Source organism: Myotis myotis, unplaced genomic scaffold (assembly GCF_014108235.1).
Source record: "Myotis myotis isolate mMyoMyo1 unplaced genomic scaffold, mMyoMyo1.p scaffold_m19_p_9, whole genome shotgun sequence".
Taxonomy (NCBI): Eukaryota; Metazoa; Chordata; class Mammalia; order Chiroptera; family Vespertilionidae; genus Myotis; species Myotis myotis.
The window spans coordinates 20348000-20369683 of record NW_023416401.1 but is presented as its reverse complement, the minus strand read 5'-3'; the positions used below and the strand labels follow the sequence as shown (position 1 = coordinate 20369683).

At 45.3% G+C, this 21684-nt stretch overlaps 1 protein-coding gene across 5 annotated transcripts in view; it reads right to left on the bottom strand.

Annotated features, from left to right (window-relative positions):
* The window catches only part of ACTR5 (actin related protein 5), a 38505-nt gene extending 20009 nt beyond the window's left edge, over positions 1–18496 (bottom strand). For 2 of the 5 annotated variants that reach the window (XR_004969785.1, XM_036321110.1), the window contains exons 1-8: positions 17840–18492; positions 16397–16626; positions 13574–13743; positions 10855–11072; positions 9980–10162; positions 2758–2874; positions 1664–1803; positions 17–149 (exon numbers count right to left, since the gene is read on the bottom strand). Coding sequence is in view for 3 of the 5 variants with exons in the window: in XM_036321110.1 (XP_036177003.1) it covers positions 17–149; positions 1664–1803; positions 2758–2874; positions 9980–10162; positions 10855–11072; positions 13574–13743; positions 16397–16626; positions 17840–18439 (1791 nt within the window). In the remaining 2 variants the exon portion in view is untranslated. Of the gene's footprint in view, positions 1–16; positions 150–1663; positions 1804–2757; positions 2875–9979; positions 10163–10854; positions 11073–13573; positions 13744–16396; positions 16627–17839 lie in introns of all 5 variants that reach the window. The other 3 variants (XR_004969784.1, XM_036321108.1, XM_036321109.1) reach the window with 3 other exon arrangements.
* Between the last annotated feature and the right edge of the window lie 3188 nt (positions 18497–21684).

Genomic DNA, 21684 nt, shown 5'->3' with positions numbered 1-21684 from the left:
CATTATCAATCAGTACCTGAAAAGATGACTGAAAGGGTCTCATTGCCAACAGTTCCTTCTCGATTCTAACTTTCAGCCCAGGATACATCAAGTTCCCGCCAGTGAGGAAAACGTTCTGAACCAGCACCTCCTGAATGTCCTTTGGGTACCTAGGAGAGAAAAGATTACTCTATGGTCCCTATAACTTGAATATCAGAAGAGAATGTACATGTGGAAATGTAAGCTCTCAGTACAAAAGACAAAATATCTGTACAACTTTTTTAAAAACTTCCAATTTTCATTTGCATCTTTACAGAATGCTAAATATCTAGTCAAAACCTTATTTTGAGTGGTCAATTCATTTCCTTAGCATGATTAGAAGTTTTGTGCCTTTCTAACACGTGTTTTTTAAAAACTAATTTTATTGAGGTTTGATTTACACACATTTTGAGGAAGTCTGGTAAACTATATACCCAGCAACCATCATCACCACACTCTACATCAGTGGTTCTCAACCTGTGGGTTGCAACCCCTTTGGAGGTCGAATGACCCTTTCACAGGGGTCGCCTAAGACCATCGGAAAACACATATATAATTACATGTTGTTTTTGTGATTAATCACTATGCTTTAATTATGTTCAATTTGTAACAATGAAAATACATCCTGCATATCAGATATTTACATTATGATTGATAACAGTAGCAAAATTACAGTTATGAAGTAGCAACGAAAATAATTTTATGGTTGGGGGTCACCACAACCTGAGGAGCTGTATTAAAGGGTCGCGGCATTAGGAAGGTTGAGAACCACTGCTCTACATAAAAAACATTTCTATCACCCCAAGAAGTCTCGCCTCCCTTTTGAGAGTCCATCTCTCTACCTCTGCTTTTTTTTTTAAGTAACAGTTTTATCATATACATGTTTGGCCACTTTCCCACCCACTGTTAGACCAAGCTGACAGCCATTCAAAGCAGCTGCAATAGCTTTTCTTCCTTGCTAGCTGTAAGTTCCCATCCTGTTTATCCAACAGCAGCCACAGTACCAAAAGTCATCTTCCTTACTTGTCCAAACTGAATTATGAAAACTCACACTGCAGGAAAATGCCTGTATAAATGGGAGGGGGGAAAGCATGCTTTTATAGAAATGCAAACTCCTAAATAAATGTCTACAAGGAGGAAAAAAGACTTATAAGTTCTGCACATTTCTGGGTAATTTACAATCACTAGTCTTCAATGTGAAGGTTTATACGACAGCCAGTGCACATACATTACCACACTGTATGCGGGAAACGAATTTATACGTTTTACTTATACGTTTTACATTGACTGGTAGTAGAGCGCGGGACACATATTAATACGTTTTTTATAGACTAGCGGTAGAATGCGGGTAACGTATAAATACGTAAACTAAAGTTATCGTAATTTTACTGAAAGTTGCCATTTGCGCAAAAAATTAGCAAAAATGGCCCGCGCCACCTGTTAGCGCGCGATAAAAACTACCCGCAAACAATGTGTTGTTACCACGCTGCTCAAACCTAAAGGCCTGGCCAGAGTACTATCTGAGCACAGCAAGTCAATGAGAAGGAGAGTGTGAGAGAGATTTCCAATGCCTGACCATCAAATCTACCACTCAAAGCCCAGGAAGTGGTTCGGGAAAAAAAAGAAATAGAAGTTTCAGTCTCACCTGTCCAGAATGTACTGAAGGGTCTCCGCTATCCCAGCCTGCTCTTCGCCTAGGAGAGATGGCTGGAAGATAATCTCTGGAGCCCGAATTCTTTCTGTCCCAACAAACAGCTGGTGATATGCTGCCAAGTTAAACACGGGCTTTAAAAACCCAAGGTTTAAAAGATATTTTTAGATCATATGACAAACATGCTCATTGCCAGTTTCCTCAAACTGCACTGTTTATTCCAATACAGCTTCTGTCCTTTGTTCATGCCCAAGTAACCCCTCCCCAACTCTCCTGATTTGAACATTCAATTTTCTAGCCCTTTCCACCTACAAATTTGCATCATGAAATGGTCCCTGAATGGCAGGGAAAGAGACTGTTAAGAGTGGCAGCAGAAAGACTGAAAGACCAGGTCTCCTGCCCTAACCGGTTTGGCTCAGTGGATAGAGCGTCGGCCTGCGGACTGAAGGGTCCCGGGTTCGATTCCGGTCAAGGGCATGTACCTGGGTTGCGGGCACATCCCCAGTGGGAGATGTGCAGGAGGCAGCTGATCGATGTTTCTCTCTCATCGATGTTTCTAACTCTCTGTCTCTCTACCTTCCTCTCTGTAAAAAAAAATCAATAAAATATATTAAAAAAAAAAAAAAAAAAAAAAAGAAAAGAAAGACCAGGTCTCCTGCCCAGGGCCTTGTCCAGCACCCTGGTCCCTGCACAGCAGAGAAAGCTTTTCCCCAGGTGTCTCAGACCAGGTCAGCCTCTCTGGTTGCCACTGTATGACATAAAAGTAGACCCAAATGAGGATTAAGCATAATGACATTGGCTTAAATTTGAATTAAACCACTAAAGCTAGTCTTCAGGTATAAAGTCCCCAATTACTTACCCAAATGTTTCCATCAGACACACTATTTATTACTCACAGATTCTCGGACCTTGATGATGGAACCCCAATTGATAACCCTGACTTTGGATGTTTTAAGTATCAGAACCCCCCTTTCTAGAAAATACAACTGGGATTTTTAAAATATTTCTAAAGGAGCAGACTAGACTAGCCTGGTCATTTATGTCACAGCTTCAAAGCAAGAGCGTGATCGAGGACGCAGGAGTCCAACCTGGACAGCGGCGACCGGCTTCTCCACTTCTGGCGTTTCCTCTGAAAACAAGGGTTCAAAATCATTGATGTTTTCCACGTCTTCCAGGGACGGCTCTAGTGGCTCTAGGTCAGGGGTCTAAGAATAGAATAAACAAAACAGAACAGGTCCTGTAACTTCAGCAAGCCTTAGTTCTATTAGTTCACTGTCAAGAAAAAGCACTGAAACCTCCCAATGGCCTAAACTATGAAAAAATGAAACCATGAAAAAATTTCTAAAGTATTTAAGAAAAGAATACGCATGAACACAAGGTTTAAAAGACTGAAAAGCCAGGAATGGGCTTTGCTCTTGTCCCCCGCACTGCTTCCTACTTATATAACCTCAATTCCTACCTTCTCTCTGAAGCCTTCTGATGGGCCCACCCACACCTGGGCACAGTGGGAGCCCTGCTGCCTGCAGGAGTCACACCACCACACACAGAACTCGAGGGAGAGGGTGTGATACCTGGTGTCTTACAAAGTGGCTTAGACTACCAGCAAAATTAAGTAAATCTCTTCATAATTAGTAGATATACATGCCAATACCAACGGGCTGGTGATGTGACTGAAAGCTCCCGGGTGGCGGAATGCTTCCTGTCTGTGGAACAGGCTTTCCTCTTCAACAGTGAACCTGACATGCTGGTACCATCCCCATTGGAGGATTTAGAACTCATTTTCATTTTGACCTGGTTAAAGGGGACAGATGGGAGTGGGAGTGGTTCTGGGTGGCATCTTCAGCCACCTGTGGTGCTGCCACGTGAAAGGCAGGTGAGTTTCACCTTCTGGACTCAAATGGGAGAATTACAAAAAGAAATACTCTGTTGTATTCCATGGAAGAATGCTCTAATAATGACAGCTGTTGTAGAAAGGACTGTCTTAAGAGATGGTGTCTTGGGAGGGTTCGGGCAGACTCGATACCATCAGCTGAGCATGCCTAGCCTATCCATATATACTACAATGTAAACTAGCATTCAAACTGCCCTTCCACATTCCTCCAACACACACACACCCCAAAAAAGTCATGTGGCATATGTGGCTCAGAGAGGGGCGACAATGCATTCTAAGTCCTGACCAATATAGATGGCCTATCATATGTAGGGGGCGGGGGGTAAACCCTGGAAAGGACAAGGAATATTTCTTCATCTGGGACTAGAGAACAGGATGAGAGGCACTGGCTTAGAAATAGGTAATTTAAGGAGGCGAGAACCTAAGAACCTTGCTCTTGGCAAAGGAGGTGAGAGCATCTCTGCCAACACTAATCTGACTCGGAGCAGGACGCCTGCTGCCTGGCATGATCCTCACCACGGATAACCTACACTTTATGGTGAGGAAACCAAGGGTCAGGAGGCTTAATAACTTGCCCACGATCACAATACACCAGAAAGTGGTGGAAACCTGGCCTAAAACAGAACTTCTTAGCTCCAAATTCTGGGCTCTGCCTTAAGTTGAAATTCTGTAAGTCATGATGTCCCACAAAAACTTTAAAAATAAGAAACTTGAAACCCAGCTCCTTATCTTCCTAAGCCTGGAAGGCTTTACCTTCCAACCACTGCCTTTCAGTGAGATCACAGTGTCTCTGGAATCGACGGCTGCTCTGAACCTCTGCTGCACTACCTCTAACTGTGCAACCTTGGGCGAGTTTCTTCACTCCCGTAAGTCTCACTTTCCTCGTTCGTAAAATGGGAGTGATGACATTACTTGTTGAAGAGTAAAAAATTAATCAAGATGACAGTTGCAGAAGAGCTCAGTGCTGGTTTTGGACATGTCACGTGCTCCATTATCATCAGTCATTGCCACTCCTGTCACCTCTGCTTCTAACTGGCACCAAGATCGCTAGATCCTACATTTAAGTGTCTCTTCCTCCACCCTCTACCCCCAAGACAAATTTCAAGTCAACTACAACACATTTTTATCCTCTCTTCCCACCTTCAGCCTTGCCTCTCCCTAAACCATCTTCCTAACTGCCTCCAGTTATTATCCTAAAATAAAATCTCATCAGATGACTTCCTTGCTCACCATACTTTGAAGGCTTTGTCTATCTGAGAGATAATATCCAGGTTGATTGGTAAAGACCTTTATGGCCTGGCCTTGGCCTCCCCCTCCTTACTTCATCTCCCACACTCTACATGCCAAACGTGCCATGCTCCCTGCCCATGTGGTTCTTTCCATCTGAAATGTCCTTCCCTCCTCATGCTTATGGAAATCAAATCACCTTTCCGGGCCCAGCTTAAATATCCCAATCTCGCCGAGACCGGTTTGGCTCAGTGGATGGAGCGTCGGCCTGCGGACTGAAGGGTCCCGGGTTCGATTCCGGTCAAGGGCATGTACCTGGGTTGCGGGCATATCCCCAGTAGGAGATGTGCGGGAGGCAGCTGATCGATGTTTCTCTCTCATCGATGTTTCTAGCTCTCTATCTCTCTCCCTTCCTCTCTGTAAAAAATCAATAAAATATATTAAAAAAAAAAAAAAAAAATATCCCAATCTTTTCTTAGAACTCCATCTGCATTCCCACACATACCTACCACACCTGACAAGCTTTTTTACAGTCCACTAAGTATGGTTCTACAGCTCTATTTTTTTAAGGCACCAAGAAGGGCAGGAACTGTATCTTTTTTTTTTTTTAATATATTTTATTGATTTTTTACAGAGAGGAAGGGAGAGGGATAGAGAGTTAGAAACATCGATCAGCTGCCTCCTGCACACCCCCCACTGGGGATGTGCCCACAACCAAGGCACATGCCCCTGACCGGAATCGAACCTGGGACCCCCGAGTCCGCAGGCTGACGCTCTATCCACTGAGCCAAACCGGTTAGGGCAGGAACTGTATCTTTTTAAAAAAATATTTTTTTATTGATTTCAGAGAGGAAGGGAGAAGGAGAGAGAGATAAAAACATCAATGATGAGCGAGAATCACTAATCGGCTGCCTCCTGCATGCCCCACACTGGGGACTGAGCCCACAACCCGGGCATGTGCCCTGACCAGGAATCGAACCATCACCTCCTGGTTCATAGGTCAACACTCAACTACTGAGCCATGCTGGCCGGGCAGGAACTGTACCTTAATCACCTCTACAACCCCAGTCCCTGGCATACCACACCTAGCTGTCAGTGGTGGACACCTGAGATACACCCTCTCGTTTTCCTAGAATAGAGATGTTTGGGTTTCAAAAGCTTCTTCAGCTACAACAAAAATATCACCCATCTTCATCTAGCTATATTCAAAAGCATGGCACCTTAAAAAATAAGATAACTTGTTAGCTTCACTAAAAATGGTAGAGATATTTTACTTGTCCCAATTCACATGATTCACAGAGGAACAAAGCTAATAATTTCTACGCAGAAAACAGCATCCAAAAAAGAATACAGCTCTCTAGCATGGCTGGCTTCTCTCCGTCTAGGGCTTGCCAGGGTCTTCACATGCATTGTGTGGTGTTCAGAAATACAAATATGACTGTTCTTTTTGAAACTGAACAGAATGACGGTTTGCCAAACGACAGCAGGAAGGATGCAGCATGGGTGCCTGGAACAGCACAGGAACAAGCAGAGGCCAGTTCTGATGGTGGCTGGTCGGGCAAAGGAACTTTCTATATTGGGCCCATAGTGTTTCCTAACAAATGACAGCGCTCTAAAACCATGGAAGTGGGCACCTGCAGGTTTAAATGCTTCATCAGCAATGCTAATAGAGCCTACTCCTTCACAACATCCTCCTCAGAATACTTGTACAATAGTAAGAGCAGGAAAGGATTGGTCTGTAGATAAAAATGGATTTTAGAAAATATTAAGTTAAAAAATTTAGCTGTATTAATCTAATTCAGCCATTAATGCTTGGATGGCATTTTAATATGAACTTTGGTCCACATAAATCCATTCTCTCCATTCTAAGTGAATAGTTAGAAAATACTACAAATACTTTCTGGAAGGCAGAACTGGCCAGCCAGAGTCATGGTCATATTTATCCCAGGAAGATTAGAGTAATAAACTCTAGTCACTAACAAGTACCTTTAATAAATGTCCACCGACCATTAAAGCTCTGGGGACAGATCAATTAATCAAGTTTGTTGTATACAGAGAAATCTTTTGAAGTTTAACATTTCAAAATCTCCCTAAGCCCAGAGAGATTTAATATGCACCCCCTGAGCACAGAACAAAGTAGGGACCAGCACGTATCTGCTGACTGAATGAAGGAGTGGCTGAATCATGGCATGAAACCAATGCAGAAAAGGGAACCAAAGAAAAGAAAAATTAGTTCCCCAACTGCTCAGGAATCACATCTTCAAAGCTGTTTGTTTTCCTTTTAAACCTGCCAGTGGCTTAGTGCAGTGGTCGCCAACCTTTCGGACCTCAGGGACCACCAGTGGTCCGCAGACCGCTGGTTGGCGACTGCTGGGTTTGTGCACATTTCTGGTGTCAGGATGCTGATGTCCTGGTGACATGTTAAACATAATAAAAACTAAATATGGATGAATAAACAACAAAGACAACTTGGTCCTAGATCCCAGTAAACAAGAGCTCAAACTGAAACACAGACCTGACAACTGGGAGAAGCATATTGTGCTGATTAGCCGATGACAACTGGGAGAAGCAAACTAGAACATGCACGTTGGCCACCGAAGCGGATCTGGGATGCTGTGTGCAAGTAAGATAGTAGGAAAGGTCCCTTCTAGCTGATATCTCAGTGAGCCATAAGCTGTACCTAGGACACCTGACTCAGGATCTGCTCTAGCAAACGGGCATGCTCAGGATCAGGGGCTGTCCCCGTGCAGTCAACAGCCCGTCAGAGAGAGGTAGAGAATGCGAGGTGGAAGCAGGAACTGAGAGAGCCTCCAGCTATGAGATGGTCACTGGGAAAAGCTACTTTCATGCTAAGCCAAACAGTTCCGAAGTCTCTGGTAAGCACCAAATTACACCCAGCATCAAACTGGATTTTCCTACAGGACTATTCCTTTCTAAGTGTAGGTTTTAGATTTAAAGAAATATTATTTTAAAAAAACACACAACACAACAATAGTAGGACTGGTTACTTCTGCCCCTGAAGTGTCACAAGTTCCTTTGTTTTAGAATTCTAGAAATTCAGCTACAACAAAAATATCACCCATCTTCATCTAGCTATATTCAAAAGCATGGCACCTTAAAAAATAAGATAACTTGTTAGCTTCACTAAAAATGGTAGAGATATTTTACTTGTCCCAATTCACATGTGTCTGCCTGTCTGTCTGCTGGGGCCTGCCCCCAGCCGCACTGGAGGCTCAGAGCAGGCACTGTGTGTGTGTGTGTCACTGCTGGGGGCCTGCCCCTAGCCACACCGTGGAGGCTTGGAGCAGGCGCCCCTCTGTGTTGATCTCTCAGGCTCCTGGCCTCCACTGCGTGTTGTACTCTCCCTTGAGCTGTGGCCAGGGTGGAGTGCTGCCTGCAGGCTGCGCTTTCCTGCTCATGGATCGCCAGATCGCCACAGAGACCCGGGGGCAGGCCCTCCTAGGTGCTGCCTGCAGGCCGCACTTTCCTGCTCTGGGATCGCCATGGCAACCCAGGAGCAGGCCCACCTGAGTGCTACCTGCAGGTTGCACTTTCCTGCTCTGGGATCCCCACGGTGACCCAAGAGCAGGCCTTGCTGGGTGCTGCCTACAGGCCGCACTTTTCTGCTCACTGATCGCTGGATCACCATGGCGACTCGGGGGCGGCACTTTCCTGCTCTCGGATCACCATGGGGTCCCGGCTGGGGGCGGGCTTAGGCAGCACACAGGGGTCCGGGCTGGGGGCGGGGCTGCACACAGGGCCCAGATGGCAGCTCGCTCTTTCCCGCCCTGCCTGCAGTATGCAAATTAGCCGCCATCTTTGTTGGCGAGAAGTGGGAAGGGTGGGGGGAGAGGGAGAGGGAGAGGGAGAGGGAGAGGGAGAGGGAGAGGGAGAGGGAGAGGGAGAGGGAGAGGGAGAGGGAGAGGGAGAGGGAGAGGGAGAGGGAGAGGGAGAGGGAGAGGGAGAGGGAGAGGGAGAGGGAGGAGAGGGAGAGGGAGAGGGAGAGGGAGAGGGAGAGGGAGAGGGAGAGGGAGAGGAGAGGGAGAGGGAGAGGGAGAGGGAGAGGGAGAGGGAGAGGGAGAGGGAGAGGGAGAGGGAGAGGGAGAGGGAGAGGGAGAGGGAGAGGGAGAGGGAGAGGGAGAGGGAGAGGGAGAGGGAGAGGGAGAGGGAGAGGGAGAGGGAGAGGGAGAGGGAGAGGGAGAGGAGAGGAGAGGGAGAGGGAGAGGGAGAGGGAGAGGGAGAGGGAGAGGGAGAGGGAGAGGGAGAGGGAGAGGGAGAGGGAGAGGGAGAGGGAGAGGGAGAGGGAGAGGGAGAGGAGAGGGAGAGGGAGAGGGAGAGGGAGAGGGAGAGGGAGAGGGAGAGGGAGAGGGAGAGGGAGAGGAGAGGGAGAGGGAGAGGGAGAGGGAGAGGGAGAGGAGAGGGAGAGGGAGAATATCAAAGAGCTTATTCAAGACTTAGTTTTTAGTAACTAACAAAAGGCTGATCTTTACCCAACATTTTACTGAGCATGCCCACTATTTGCTGTAAAAAATGCATCCATTATGTATGCAGCATGATCCCTGTCCTTAGAGAACATTAAGATGGAAAGGAGGTAAGTGAAAGATGAACCACAATCTATAATAATAAAAGCATAATAAGCTAATTAGACCAGACGGAGGACGACCTTCCGGACGAAGTCAGGGCTACGAGGGAAGCCCAGGTCCAGGGTGCCTGCCGGCAACCGGAGGAAAGCCTGGATCCCAGGAAGCTGGTGTCAGCAGCCGGGGGAAGGAAGGCCTACTCTTGCACGAATTTCGTGCATAGGGCCTCTAGTAGACTTAATAAAGCAATGAAGGAAGTTAAAGAGAATGTATGACTAACTGCCAAAGAACCATCACAGGAGCAGGTTCAGGTTTAAGACAGCACCACACAAGTGGTGTGTGAATGTTCTTCCTACTCTACACACACATACTTTCCCATCCCTGGGGAGCCAGAGGTCTACAGGGTGAAAACCCTTGGGTCAGAACTTCAGTTGGTACAGGTTAGTGCTATCATTGCCCTGCCAGTGTACCTGTGGACATCACTCACCACACCAGCTCTTTCCCCCAAGTCTGGTCACAGCCCCTTTTATATCAGCCTTCTCCAGACACTCCTCCCACACTCAGGAAGGTCTACTATCTCTACATGACCCCCCTCCCCAAAACACTCAGTACCTCAGGCTTGCTGTCTACCACATCCACCTCGAGGGTGACTTCGGATTGGAGGATTTTCTGCTTAGCTTGCTCCACGGCCGAACTGAGCTTGTGTATGTAGGACTGCAGCTCTTCTGGGGAGTCCATGTTCAGCTCCATCAGGGCTTTGTGAAATTGATCCATCTGGCCATCCTCTAGAAGTTCCTGAAACCAGAGCAGTCACCACTCATCTTCAAAGTCATTAGTGCAATCACAAACAGGAAGGAAAGAGAAGTAGCTTAGAGCCAAACAGAGAACTACAGTAGGACAGGGCTCCTAGAGCTCCTCAGCCCACCCCACCACAAAACCACACCTCCCCCCAAAGTGTCCTACAGCTGTCCTCCCCAGCTGTCCCTAGGCTGCCATGGCATCATGGTTTCACCACTACCTGACCAGGCAAAACTAACCGATGGTGACAGACATCAGAAACGTTGTCATCTTTTGGGTGGGGAGAAGTGGGAAGGGTACTAAGAGTAGGCAGGAGGAGAGAGACTGCTGGGATGCTGTTAATGCTCCATTTCTGGATCTGGAGAGCAGACACATGGTGTGTTTCACATTGTGAAAATGCATGAGCTGCAAACTTCAGATTCGTGCACTTTGCAGCGTGTGTGCTACACTAACATTAAAAGTTTAAAAAATAAAATAAAGGGGATTATAAGGCCGACATAAATCAACAAAGCCAAAGTCCACAGCTCTTTCAAAAATACCTGCTGCTATCCCATCCTCTGTATTAATGATCCGAGACTCCTTTGTGACCCCAAGGGCAACTGAGTCGATGCATTTTGTGGGTAAGGAAGAATATACAGGAGGAGCATTTGCTGAGCAAGGCCAGGGGCCCATCTGGGATCTGCTGTTACCTGCACATACTGCAGTCTGTCTAGCCGCTCCTGATCAAGCTGCAACTTCTCCTCCCGCCGCCGGGCGTTCAGCTCCTGCAGCCGCCGCAGCTGCTGCTGCCGCCTTTCCTGCTTCTCCTCAGCGGTCAGAGTGCTGCCGAGCAGTTTACTGGAAAATGGGAGCTGCATCTTGTGCACATTGTTTTCGTAATAGTCAGGGCACCGCCATTTCTGCAATTCTTCAAATAAATAAATTTGAAAGTTATGAGATAGCAACACTATTAGCACAGAAATTAGAATGACAATACCAGGATTCTAGGTCTGCGTAAGATAAAGAGCATATGCCATACAATCTCTGAACTACCTAATCAACAAAATGCAGCCATAAAATTGGACATGATGGCAACAGACCTCCTCTAAAATAATTGCTAAGTACAGGTCTTCAGACAGAAATGATACCAGAAGGAAAACTGGAATACCAGGAATGTACAAAGAGCAATGGAAATGATGAAAACCTGGTTAAATGTAACAGACGAACCTCTTTTTGAGTTTAAAACGTTTGACAATTAAAAGTAAAAACCATACGCTGTCTGACAAGTTCCCAATGTCGTGGATGATTACATAAGACAACTCCAGCACAAAGGAGGAAAGAGAAAGGAGTCGCTAGCATGCTAACATTTCCACATTCTACTTGAAGTGGTAAAACAGTGATTCTAAGTAGACTGTGTAAAGTATGTTTATTGTAACCTCTAGAGCAATCACTGAAAAAACTACAGAAAGGTATAGTAAAGCCCGGCCAGAGTGGCTCAGTGGTTGAGCGTCAACCTATGAGCGTAGGAGGTCATGGTTCAATTCCCAGTCAGTGTTGTGGGCTTGATCCCCAGTAGGGGACATGCAGGAGACAGCCAATCAATGATTCTCTCTCATCATTGATGTTGCTATCTCTCTCCCTCTCCCTTCCTCTCTGAAATCAATAAAAAATTTTTTTTAAAGACATAGTAAAAAAACAACAGATAAAATGGAATACCAAAAATATTTTTAAAATGTTCTAATAACCCAAAAGAAGACAGCAGAAGGAAACAGGATCAACAAAGAGAAGGAACAGAAAACAAATAATAAAATAGTATACCTAAATCCAAATATATGAATAATTAAATCAATTTAAAATCATCTTAACATTCCAATTAAAAGACAGAGACTGAGAAAATAGATTTTAAAAAGACCTAACTATTAAGAAATTCTCAGGGGGGAAAAAGGAGACATATGTAATACTTTCAAAAATAAAGATTTTTTAGAAAAATTAAAAAGCAAAAAAAGAAATTCCCTTTGAACATAATAATGTGGAAGGAGTAAAAAAGGATGGAAAGACATACCATGCAAATACTAATCAAAAGAAAGTACAAGTGACTACATTAATGTCCACATAGACTTCAAAGCAAAGAAAATTGCCAAGGATAAAAAGAGAGATTATATGATAAAACATTAATTTGCCAAAAAGATGTAAGAATCCTAAATAGGTACCCAACAGAAGAACTTCAGATAGTTAAAAAAAAAAAAAAAAAAAAAACACTGACCAAAAAAAACCACAGAAAACTGACCAAACTGAAGAGTCCAAAGCAGAAACACCATAGGATCATATAATTGATGTAGAAAAAGCATTTCACAAATTTCAAAATCCATTCATAATAAAAATGCTCAGCAAAACTACAAACAGAAGAAAACTTCCTTAACTTGATAAAAGGCATCTGCAAAAAAACTAGAGCTTCGCCCTGCCTGGTGCCGCTCAGTGGTTAGAGCATCAGTCCATACACCGAAGGCTCATGGGTTCAATTCCTGGTTAAGGGCACCTACCTGGATTGCAGGTTTGATCTCTGGCCTAGTCAGGACACATGGGGGAGGCAACCAGTCGATGTTTTTCTCTCACATCAATGTTTCTCTCTTTCCCTTCCCCTATTTAAAATGAATATAAAAAATATATCCTCAGATGAAGATTTAAAAAATTATTTTTAAACAGAAAACAAAAACCTGGAGCTAACAACATGTACTTAATAGCAAAAGACTAAATGCTTCCCTCAAGATAAGGAACTGGGAAGAAGGTAAGAATGCCCATTCTGACCACTCCTATTCAAAATTGTACTAGAAGTCCTAACCAGTGAAATAAGGCAAGAAAAAGAAATAAAAGGTCCCAGAAATTGGCACAAGCCATTATGCTCAATTAATATTTGACAAGGGAGCCAAGAGCATACAATGGAGTCAAGACAGTCTCTTCAATAAATGGTGCTGGGAAAATTGGACAGGTACATGCAAAAAAATGAAACTAGATCACCAACTTACACCATACACAAGAATCAACTCAAAATGGATAAGACTTAAATGTAAGATGAGCAACCATAAAAGTCCTAGAAAAAACCATAGGTACCAAAATCTCAGGCATCTCTTGTAGCAATATGTTTACCAATATATCTCCTAGGACAATGGGAACTAAGGAGAAAATAAGCAAATGGGACTGCATCAAAGTAGAAAGGCAAGGAACTAGAATAGCCAAAACAATTTTGAAAATAACCTACATATGTAAGTTATCAGTTAACTAAACATTTTATGAAAGTAAATACCAAAAGGGAAAGGGGATGCTAAAAAGTAATGAGTAAAAAAATGAGCAAATGAGTTATCCTGGAAACAATTTAAGGAATGCCCCCAAAGCCAACACCCAAAAGCTGCAAGCAAACAATGTCTTCATTACCTTCCACATAATCCTCCGCGATGTAGCTGTGCTCGTGCAGGATCTCCTCCATGCGGCTGAGTGTGATAGCTGCCAGGTGCCCAGGATACTTCAGCTGCAGGAGACGCTGGAGGTAGCCAGCTGCCTGGCTTCCTCCCAGATTGATGCGCTTGCAATTTTTAGCATCTAACCTACAACCAAGAAATGGAAAACAACACTTACGTTTTTTAAAGAATAATTTATTGATTTTTAGAGAAAGAGGAAGGGAGAAGAGAAACATCTTTTGGTTGCCTCCTATATGCCCCCGACCGGGAATGGAGCCCCAAACCCAGGCATGTACCCTGACTGGGAATCCAACCAGCAACCTTTCAGTGCAAGTGATGGCATCCAACCAATTTAGCCACACCGGCCAGAGCAACAGCACTTATTTTTGACAGCATGAAAGAGAATATGGAGCACCTTTGGGGAGAAAGGGTAATTTAATGTAGATAAAGGAGGAGAAACAGACCAGCCGGGAGAACATAAAACCCTTAGTTGGAAGGGACTTTAAAGTTCGCATGGTCCAACATCTTAACCAATGCAGACTTCCTAGTCCATACCTAGACAGACATGTGTCCATCTAACTTTTGGCAAAAGTTTCAGAAGGAAACCAGGTTCAATGGGAAGAACGTGTACTCTGAAGTCAGACCCGCCATCAATTTCTCAAACTGTGGTCCTGGAACCAAGTATCCTAGAATTAGCTGAGGAAATGTTAAATGCACCAATTCTCAGGACTCATTTGCTCTGGGATGGTCTGGGAATTTGCATTTTAACAAGCTTCCCAGGTAACTCTAGACTTTTTTTTTTTTTTAAATATATATTTTATTGATTTTTTACAGAGAAGAAGGGAGAGGGATAGAGAGTTAGAAACATCGATGAGAGAGGTCGATCAGCTGCCTCCTGCACGCCCCCAACTGGGGATGTGCCCACAACCAAGGTACATGCCCCTGACCGGAATTGAACCTAGGACCCTTCAGTCCGCAGGCCGACGCTCTATCCACTGAGCCAAACCGGTTCGGCTAACTCTAGACTTTTGAGACCCCTTTCCCTAAACACTCCACTTCTACTGACACAAACACATTAAGTAACCCCAGGTGTATTGGCTTAGTGTAACTCCCTAAGACTACCAGGTCCCTTTCACATGAACTGAAGGGAAAGAGAACCAGAGTAACTTTGTGTTCTTAATGTGCGACAGTAGCAGAGCACTAAGAAGTTGCTATATAGTGATATGTCGCTGCTATATCACACCTCACCAGCAGATGCCAGCATAGAACAGAAGATGCTCCAATCTGATCATTTCTTAGCCTTCAGGTAAAATAATTTTCTCTCAATACAAGATAAAAATAACAATATCATCTTTAATTTTTGCATATCGTTTTACATAATGTAGACAACTCTGTACAGGAGTGTTTGGTAATGTGTAAGAATTATTTTTCTTCATTAATTTTTGTAAAAATTTCAAGAGAAATTCCTACTCTAGGGCTCAATATATTCCACAGCATTTGTTTTAAGTTAAATGTTCATACTGCTTTATAATTTACAAAGTGCCACCATCTACATTAACTCATTTCATCCTCAGGATAACCCTGAGCAATCAATTTTTCCCATTTACATATTAGAAAACTAAGTGAAGAGGCTAGGTACCTCATCCTTAGCAGGACTACAAACCAGGCATTCAACTCCAAAGCTAGAACTCTTTTTTCTTTTTACATATACATTTTTGTTGATTTCAGAGAGGAAGGGAGAGGGAAAGAGAGACAGCAACATCAATGATGAGAGAGAATCATTCATCAGCTGCCTCCTGCACACCCCCTATTGGGGATCAAGGCCACAACCCGGGCATATGCCCTTGACCAGAATCAAACCCGGGACCCTTCAGCCTGCAGGCCCATACTGAGCCAAACTGGCGAGGGCAAAACCAGGACTCTTTTCCTACACATCCCCTTTACTCAATGAGAAATCTCAGGAGAGCATGATGCTGGCCCAGGCTTTCATCAGACAACGAAAGCCCAACTATAAAATAAGAACAGATTTTAGACATGACAGAAACTACCCTCACATTTTATTCAACTCAAAAACATTTAATAAGTACCTATTATGTGCTAGGCACTGTACCTGAAAAAGGTCTAAACTATGGTGATTAAAGAGCTTTAAATAAAAATAATACTATCTTGCCCTAACCGGTTTGGCTCAGTGGATAGAGCGTCAGCCTGCGGACTCAAGGGTCCCAGGTTCGATTCCGGTCAAGGGCATGTACCTTGGTTGCGGGCACATCCCCAGTAGGGAGTGTGCAGGAGGCAGCTGATTGATGTTTCTCTCTCATCGATGTTTCTAACTCTCTATCCCTCTCCCTTCCTCTCTGTAAAAAATCAATTTAAAAAAATGTATATATATATGTATATATATATAAAGAAATATCCTGAAGAAAAAAATAATACTATCTTAATAAGAAAGTGACTCTGTCTAAATTAAGTTTATTCAAATAATTTATTCAAACATTTTTATTGAGCCCCTAGTTCCTGCAGGTACTGTGTCAGCTATCTCACTATAAACCAGAATTATAAAATTCCACAATTGTGGATTTGGACCTCGGAGACCACCCACCTCAACTCCTTCCAAGAGGTCACAAAGAATGTAAGGTGAAGTTACTTACCCATAGTCACAAAGCGAGATAGGTCAGAGCTAAGCCCGGTGGCCAGTTCATGGTCCGGTACCTGCTCTTTCAACTCCACCTTTAAAACAGGCACCCAATAAACATTTCCTGAATGCCTCTCAAAAGAGCACTCATGCCGTATGTACACTCACCTCCCTTCTAAGATGGGTAAAATATGTGTGCACTGGTACCCAGATGAAATGATGAGCCCACTGGAAATCAAGGTCTTTGGCTTATTGTGGTAGAAGCTGAACAGGCTGTCTATTCCGTAGGCAACCTTGGGAACCCCATAGCACTCAAAAAGGAGCTCAGACATCATTTGTCGTGAATATAGTGGGTTGCACACCGCTTCTGTCAAAACGATGGGATGGTCAACACAGCCCTACTTTGAAAGAAAAGAACAAATAGGTGATGGGTGATACAAGAATACTATTCTTAAAGCATAAAAGAAACCAAAATCCTATTGCAAGGGCTGAATTTGCTTTTGGTCTCCAATCAAAAACCTGATCAGAAGCAACTGTAAAACATTCCTCTCATCTCTATGGGAAACGGTTTTGGAAAATATGAACACAGGGTCAATTTAAGGTTATTAAGCCAAGCCCCTTCCAAACTATCAGCGAATCATATTGGCTCTATCTTCAAAACAGCTCCAGAATCCAGCCACTTCTTCCCACATCCCCCCACTCCCTGCTACCTCCCTCGGATCAGTCACCATCACCTCTCACCTGGGTGCCTGCAACAGCCTCCTCGCTGGTCTCCCTATTCTATCTGTGACCCAGGCCAGGCCATTTCCCTTATAGCAGCTCCAGCGACCCTTCGGGAACGTAAGTCATGTCCCTCCTCTGCTCAACTCCAAGGCTCCTCAGTTCACTCGGCAAAAGCCTAGGTGTATGTGCCCCTCCTTACCTCTGAGTTCCTCTTCCACTTACTGCGGCCCCGCCCTCACCCGGCCGCCCAGCAGGTAGGATTAGGGCATCCATCTTTCTGCCCCAGGCCTTGGTTTCCTCCTTTCCTCAGTCTGCAACACTATTCCTCCCTCGGATACTCCCGTGGCTTGCTCCCTCAACTACCGCCGTCAAGTCACCTTTTTTCTGAGTTGTGCCCTTGCCCTCTTATTGAAAAAAATATAAAACGCTCTCCTCTCCTTCTATCATGCCACAGAATCGACTACTTCATTCTACTTCTTGTCTGTCTGTCCATACTAGTTCCATACGCACGGGTTTTGTGTTACATTCACAGATGTATTCCAAACGCCTAGAAAAGTGCCTGACAGAGTAAGTGCTCAATACATATCAGTTAATAAATGAATCTGTTAGCAAAGGAGCAACATGCCCGAATGTACGCTCCAAGAGGAAAGGAGTCTGGTTCTGTCCATGCTGCATCCCAAGCGCCTACGGCTTACACACGCTAGGCGCTTCGTGTCTGACGGCGCGACTAAATGAATGAATGACTAAATAACCATCAGCGCCACCGGAGGGACTATTATTATTTCTCTGAGGGCAGAGTGAGCGGAGACACGACCTCATCCCTCCCCCTCAAGCCCAGCCCACCCCCCTTCCCGCCCTCCCCCGTCCCCCCGCCCCCCAGACGCTCACCTGCGAGGAGACACCCAGGTGCTGGAAGCAGTAGTCAAACAGCAGCTCCTGCAGCTCCAGGTTAACCGGCACGTTGCGGTCGAAGGGCGAGCGCAGCATCCAGCGCAGCGGCTCCAGGCTGCCCAGCGCGTTGCCCACCTGGGGGCCCGCCCCGCCCCGAGCCGCGCCCCGCCCGCGAGCGCACACGGCGCGGAACTGGAGGCGCGGCTCCAGGCCTGCATCCGGCCCAGGGCACGCCCAGCCGGCACGGACCTGAAACGACCCGTTGTCCAGCACCAGGGGCACCGGCAGGGGCCCGTGGGCCACCGGGCCGGCCTCCAGCACTGGATCTGGAGTGGCGCGGGCGTCCCGGAACGGGAACACGTTCCCCGCCGGCCCAGCGGTCCCGGACGCCGCCATCTTGCAAGGAGCGCGCTGGCTCCGCCCCTCACCGCAGCGTCGGCCCCAACGGCGCGAAGCCCCGCCCCGGCGCGTAATGCCGCGCGGCTCGGGTCCTAAAGAACTTCCAAGCCTCATCTCCTCGCTGAGGCCGGCGACCCTCTTCACCTGGCCCGCCCCTCGGGGCCCAGGCCACCCTCGGGACCGCTGGGGCCCGGCCATCCTGGCGGTTAAGTCCCGCAGTTGCTTAACCTCGTCTTCATATCCGACCTCGCCACGCCCCTTCGCTCTAGCCGGGACTGTGGGCCAATAAGCCGCGCCCCAAAGCGCAGCGCCATCAAGCCCCGCCCCTTCCGGCGTCCAGGAGGCCCCGCCTTCTCGCCTAGCCACGCCCTATTTCTCCGGGTAACTCACCTTCAACAGCCCTTGGTCCCGCCTCCACGTGGTTACGTCACCCCCAGGCTCTCAGTCAAAGAAACGCAAACTCTGACTTACTGACCAGAGAGCTCGCTACGCAGGCGTGTTCACTTTGTGAAAATTCATCAAGCTATCCATTTATGATTTGTGCACTATTATGCAGTTATGTTATCTTTTAAAATGCAGTATAAGGTTTTAAAATAGCTTTATGTATTTATTAACTCCCAAAGACTGTGCTCTCTAACTGGAGACCTCAAACACTAAGAAAGTACTGTTAGTTGTTTCTCAATATATATATTCTCTTTCTTCCATTTATTGGCATAACTTCCCCCCCGCTGTCATTTCACTTGGTGTGATCATGAGTTCTGGCCAATGGAGATAAGAGTGGAGGTGATGTGGAAACACCAGCCCCCAAGCTTTAGCTTTAGAAAGATTGGGCCCACTCTCCCCTACCTCATTTCCCCTTTCTCCCAGCGAGGGGGATACAAAAATTAGAGCAGCACCTTCACTCTACCCTCCCAGCTCTGGAACACGTAGCTTTGAGGGATAAAAAAAATAAAACAAACATACACACACAAAAACTTTGAGAGATGAAAGCAAGTTAATTCTTTTTTAAAGTGAATAAACATCCTTAGCAGGAAATAAGACCTCAAAACTTTCTCGAGAACCTCTATGAACACTTCTAGGCCAGATCTGACAAAATCAGATTAAAAGTGTTGTCTTCCAACACAACCATCGTTTCAGACATCTGAAGGTACCTATCATTAAGCTAAGAGAGCAGGGACAAGCAGAACACAGAGGCCAGTAAACATAAATGAATGTAAGTTTAAAAACTGTATCTATGTATGGCCCAGCTGGTGTTGCTTAGTGGTTGAGCATCAACCTATGAACCAGAAGGTCACCATTTGATTCCTAGTCAGGCCATATGCCCCGGTTGCCGGCTCAATCTCCAGGGTGGAGCGTGCAAGAGGCAGCTGATCAATTATTCTCTCTCATCATTGATGCTTCTATCTCTCTCCACAAATCAATAAAAATATGTTTAAAATAAATAAATAAAAATAAAACTGTAAAAAAGGAGAACTATATGTATACTAATATGGGAAAATCACCGAACTATTTATATATTTTAATACACTTTTTACTGACTCCACACTGGGGATCGAGCTCACAACCCAGGCATGTGCCCTTGACTGGAATTGAACCCAGGACCCCTCAGTCTGCAGGCTGGCACTCTATCCACTGAGCCAAATCAGCTAGGGCCAAGATATATTCTTAAAGAAATAAACGAAAGCAGTATAGTGTATAATAAATTCTCTTTAAGAGCAAAGGGGGACACAAATACACGTTTTTGCTTGTATTCTCATGCAGGTAGACAAGAAACTAATAAAAGGATTTACCTATAAAGAGGGGATGAGGTGGGTGAGTCAGATGTGAGAGACTTTTTCACTCCAAGCTTTTTGATACTTGATTTTTTAAACATGTAAACGTATAACCTTTTCAGAAAAAAAAATAAGCACTATGTGTGAGTGAGGTAGACCGGATTATTATTCCCAGTTCTTCCCTCCCTTATAATAGAATTATATATCCATACCATCAACCATGTGACTTTGTTGGGCCTCTCATTGTAGACATTGATATTAGTCTTGACCACCTGACTTGCTTTTAGCCAGTGAACTGTTAACCTAATGTAATTCAAGCAGAGTCCTTAAATGTGTCTGTGTAGTTTAGACTGCCCTCTTGCACTCCTGCTATTAGTCATGAGAAGAGCATGTCTGAAGTCTAAAGAGGATGAGAGACACATGGACACCTGAACCCAAACTGCATCCTGGAGCCAAGTCCAGCTGACATGCAACCTAAAGCCCAGTCATCCCCTGGACCCATGAACAAGAAAAGTTTATTCTGAAATTCTGAGGTTTCTATGCAGCATTATTGCTGCAGAAAACTGACTGATACACTAGATCAAAGCTGTCCAACTGGTACTTTCTGCCTTTTTTTTTTATGTTTTATTGATTTCCTACAGAGAGAAAGGGAGAGAGAGAGAGAGAGAGAGAGAGCTAGAAACATCAATCAACTGCCTCCTGCACACCCCCCACTGGGGACGTGCCTAACCCAGGTACATGCCCTTGACCGGAATCGAAGCCGGGACCTTTCAGTCCGCAGGCCGACGCTCCATCCACTGAGCCAAACCGGTTTCAGCAAACTTTCTGCCTTGATGGAAATATTCTACAAGCTGCATTGTCTAATGCAGTAGCCACTAACCAAATGTGGCTATTGAGCACTTGAAATGTGAGTAATGCAAGTGAGGGACTGAATTTTTTACTTTATTTAATTTACATTTACATTTAAGTAACCATATGTATCTAGTGGCTACTCTGTTGCACAATGTAGCACTAGACAGAATCTATGGCTGTGATTATTTGCCTGTGGAAATGACTAGAAGAAAATAGATCATAAGCTTGGAGTTACAAGGCCCTGTAACGCCAAGTGTCCTCCACACAGCCCTCAGCATAAGGTCTTTGCTCCAGCTGAGACAGCCACTAAAATGCCAAAAGCCTAAAACAGAGAAATAGGTAAAGGTCTGGGAGGTCAGCAGCCCCTTCAAGAATTCCACAAGGACTCAGGCAGCTTTGAGATCTTGAGGCTCCTTCCCCTTACACTTGACCTCCAGCCCTTAGATGTATCTGGTCTTGGGAAAACAGAGGTCAGTCAAGATCAACAGACACCTTCTCTGTCTTCTGTACTGCGGCACCCTGGAGCCTAGAGTAGTTCTTAGCCTACTCTAGTGTGGCCTATAGTGTGCTCAATAAATATTAATAAATAAATCCTGTGTGCCTGCCAGAACTTGTACTAAGTACTAGGTAATACTAATAGTTCCTTTAACTGTGCTCTCCTTTCCCCAGTTTATCATTCTCTCTGCAGAATCCTCAGTCTCTTCACTCTGTTTCCATCCCAGCCCTGGAGGAATGAACTCCTCCCAGGCCCACCCCCCACCTCACCCGATTTGGCTGGGCTCTCAGCACGGCCCGGCCATCCAGCTGGGTGTCCCTGGC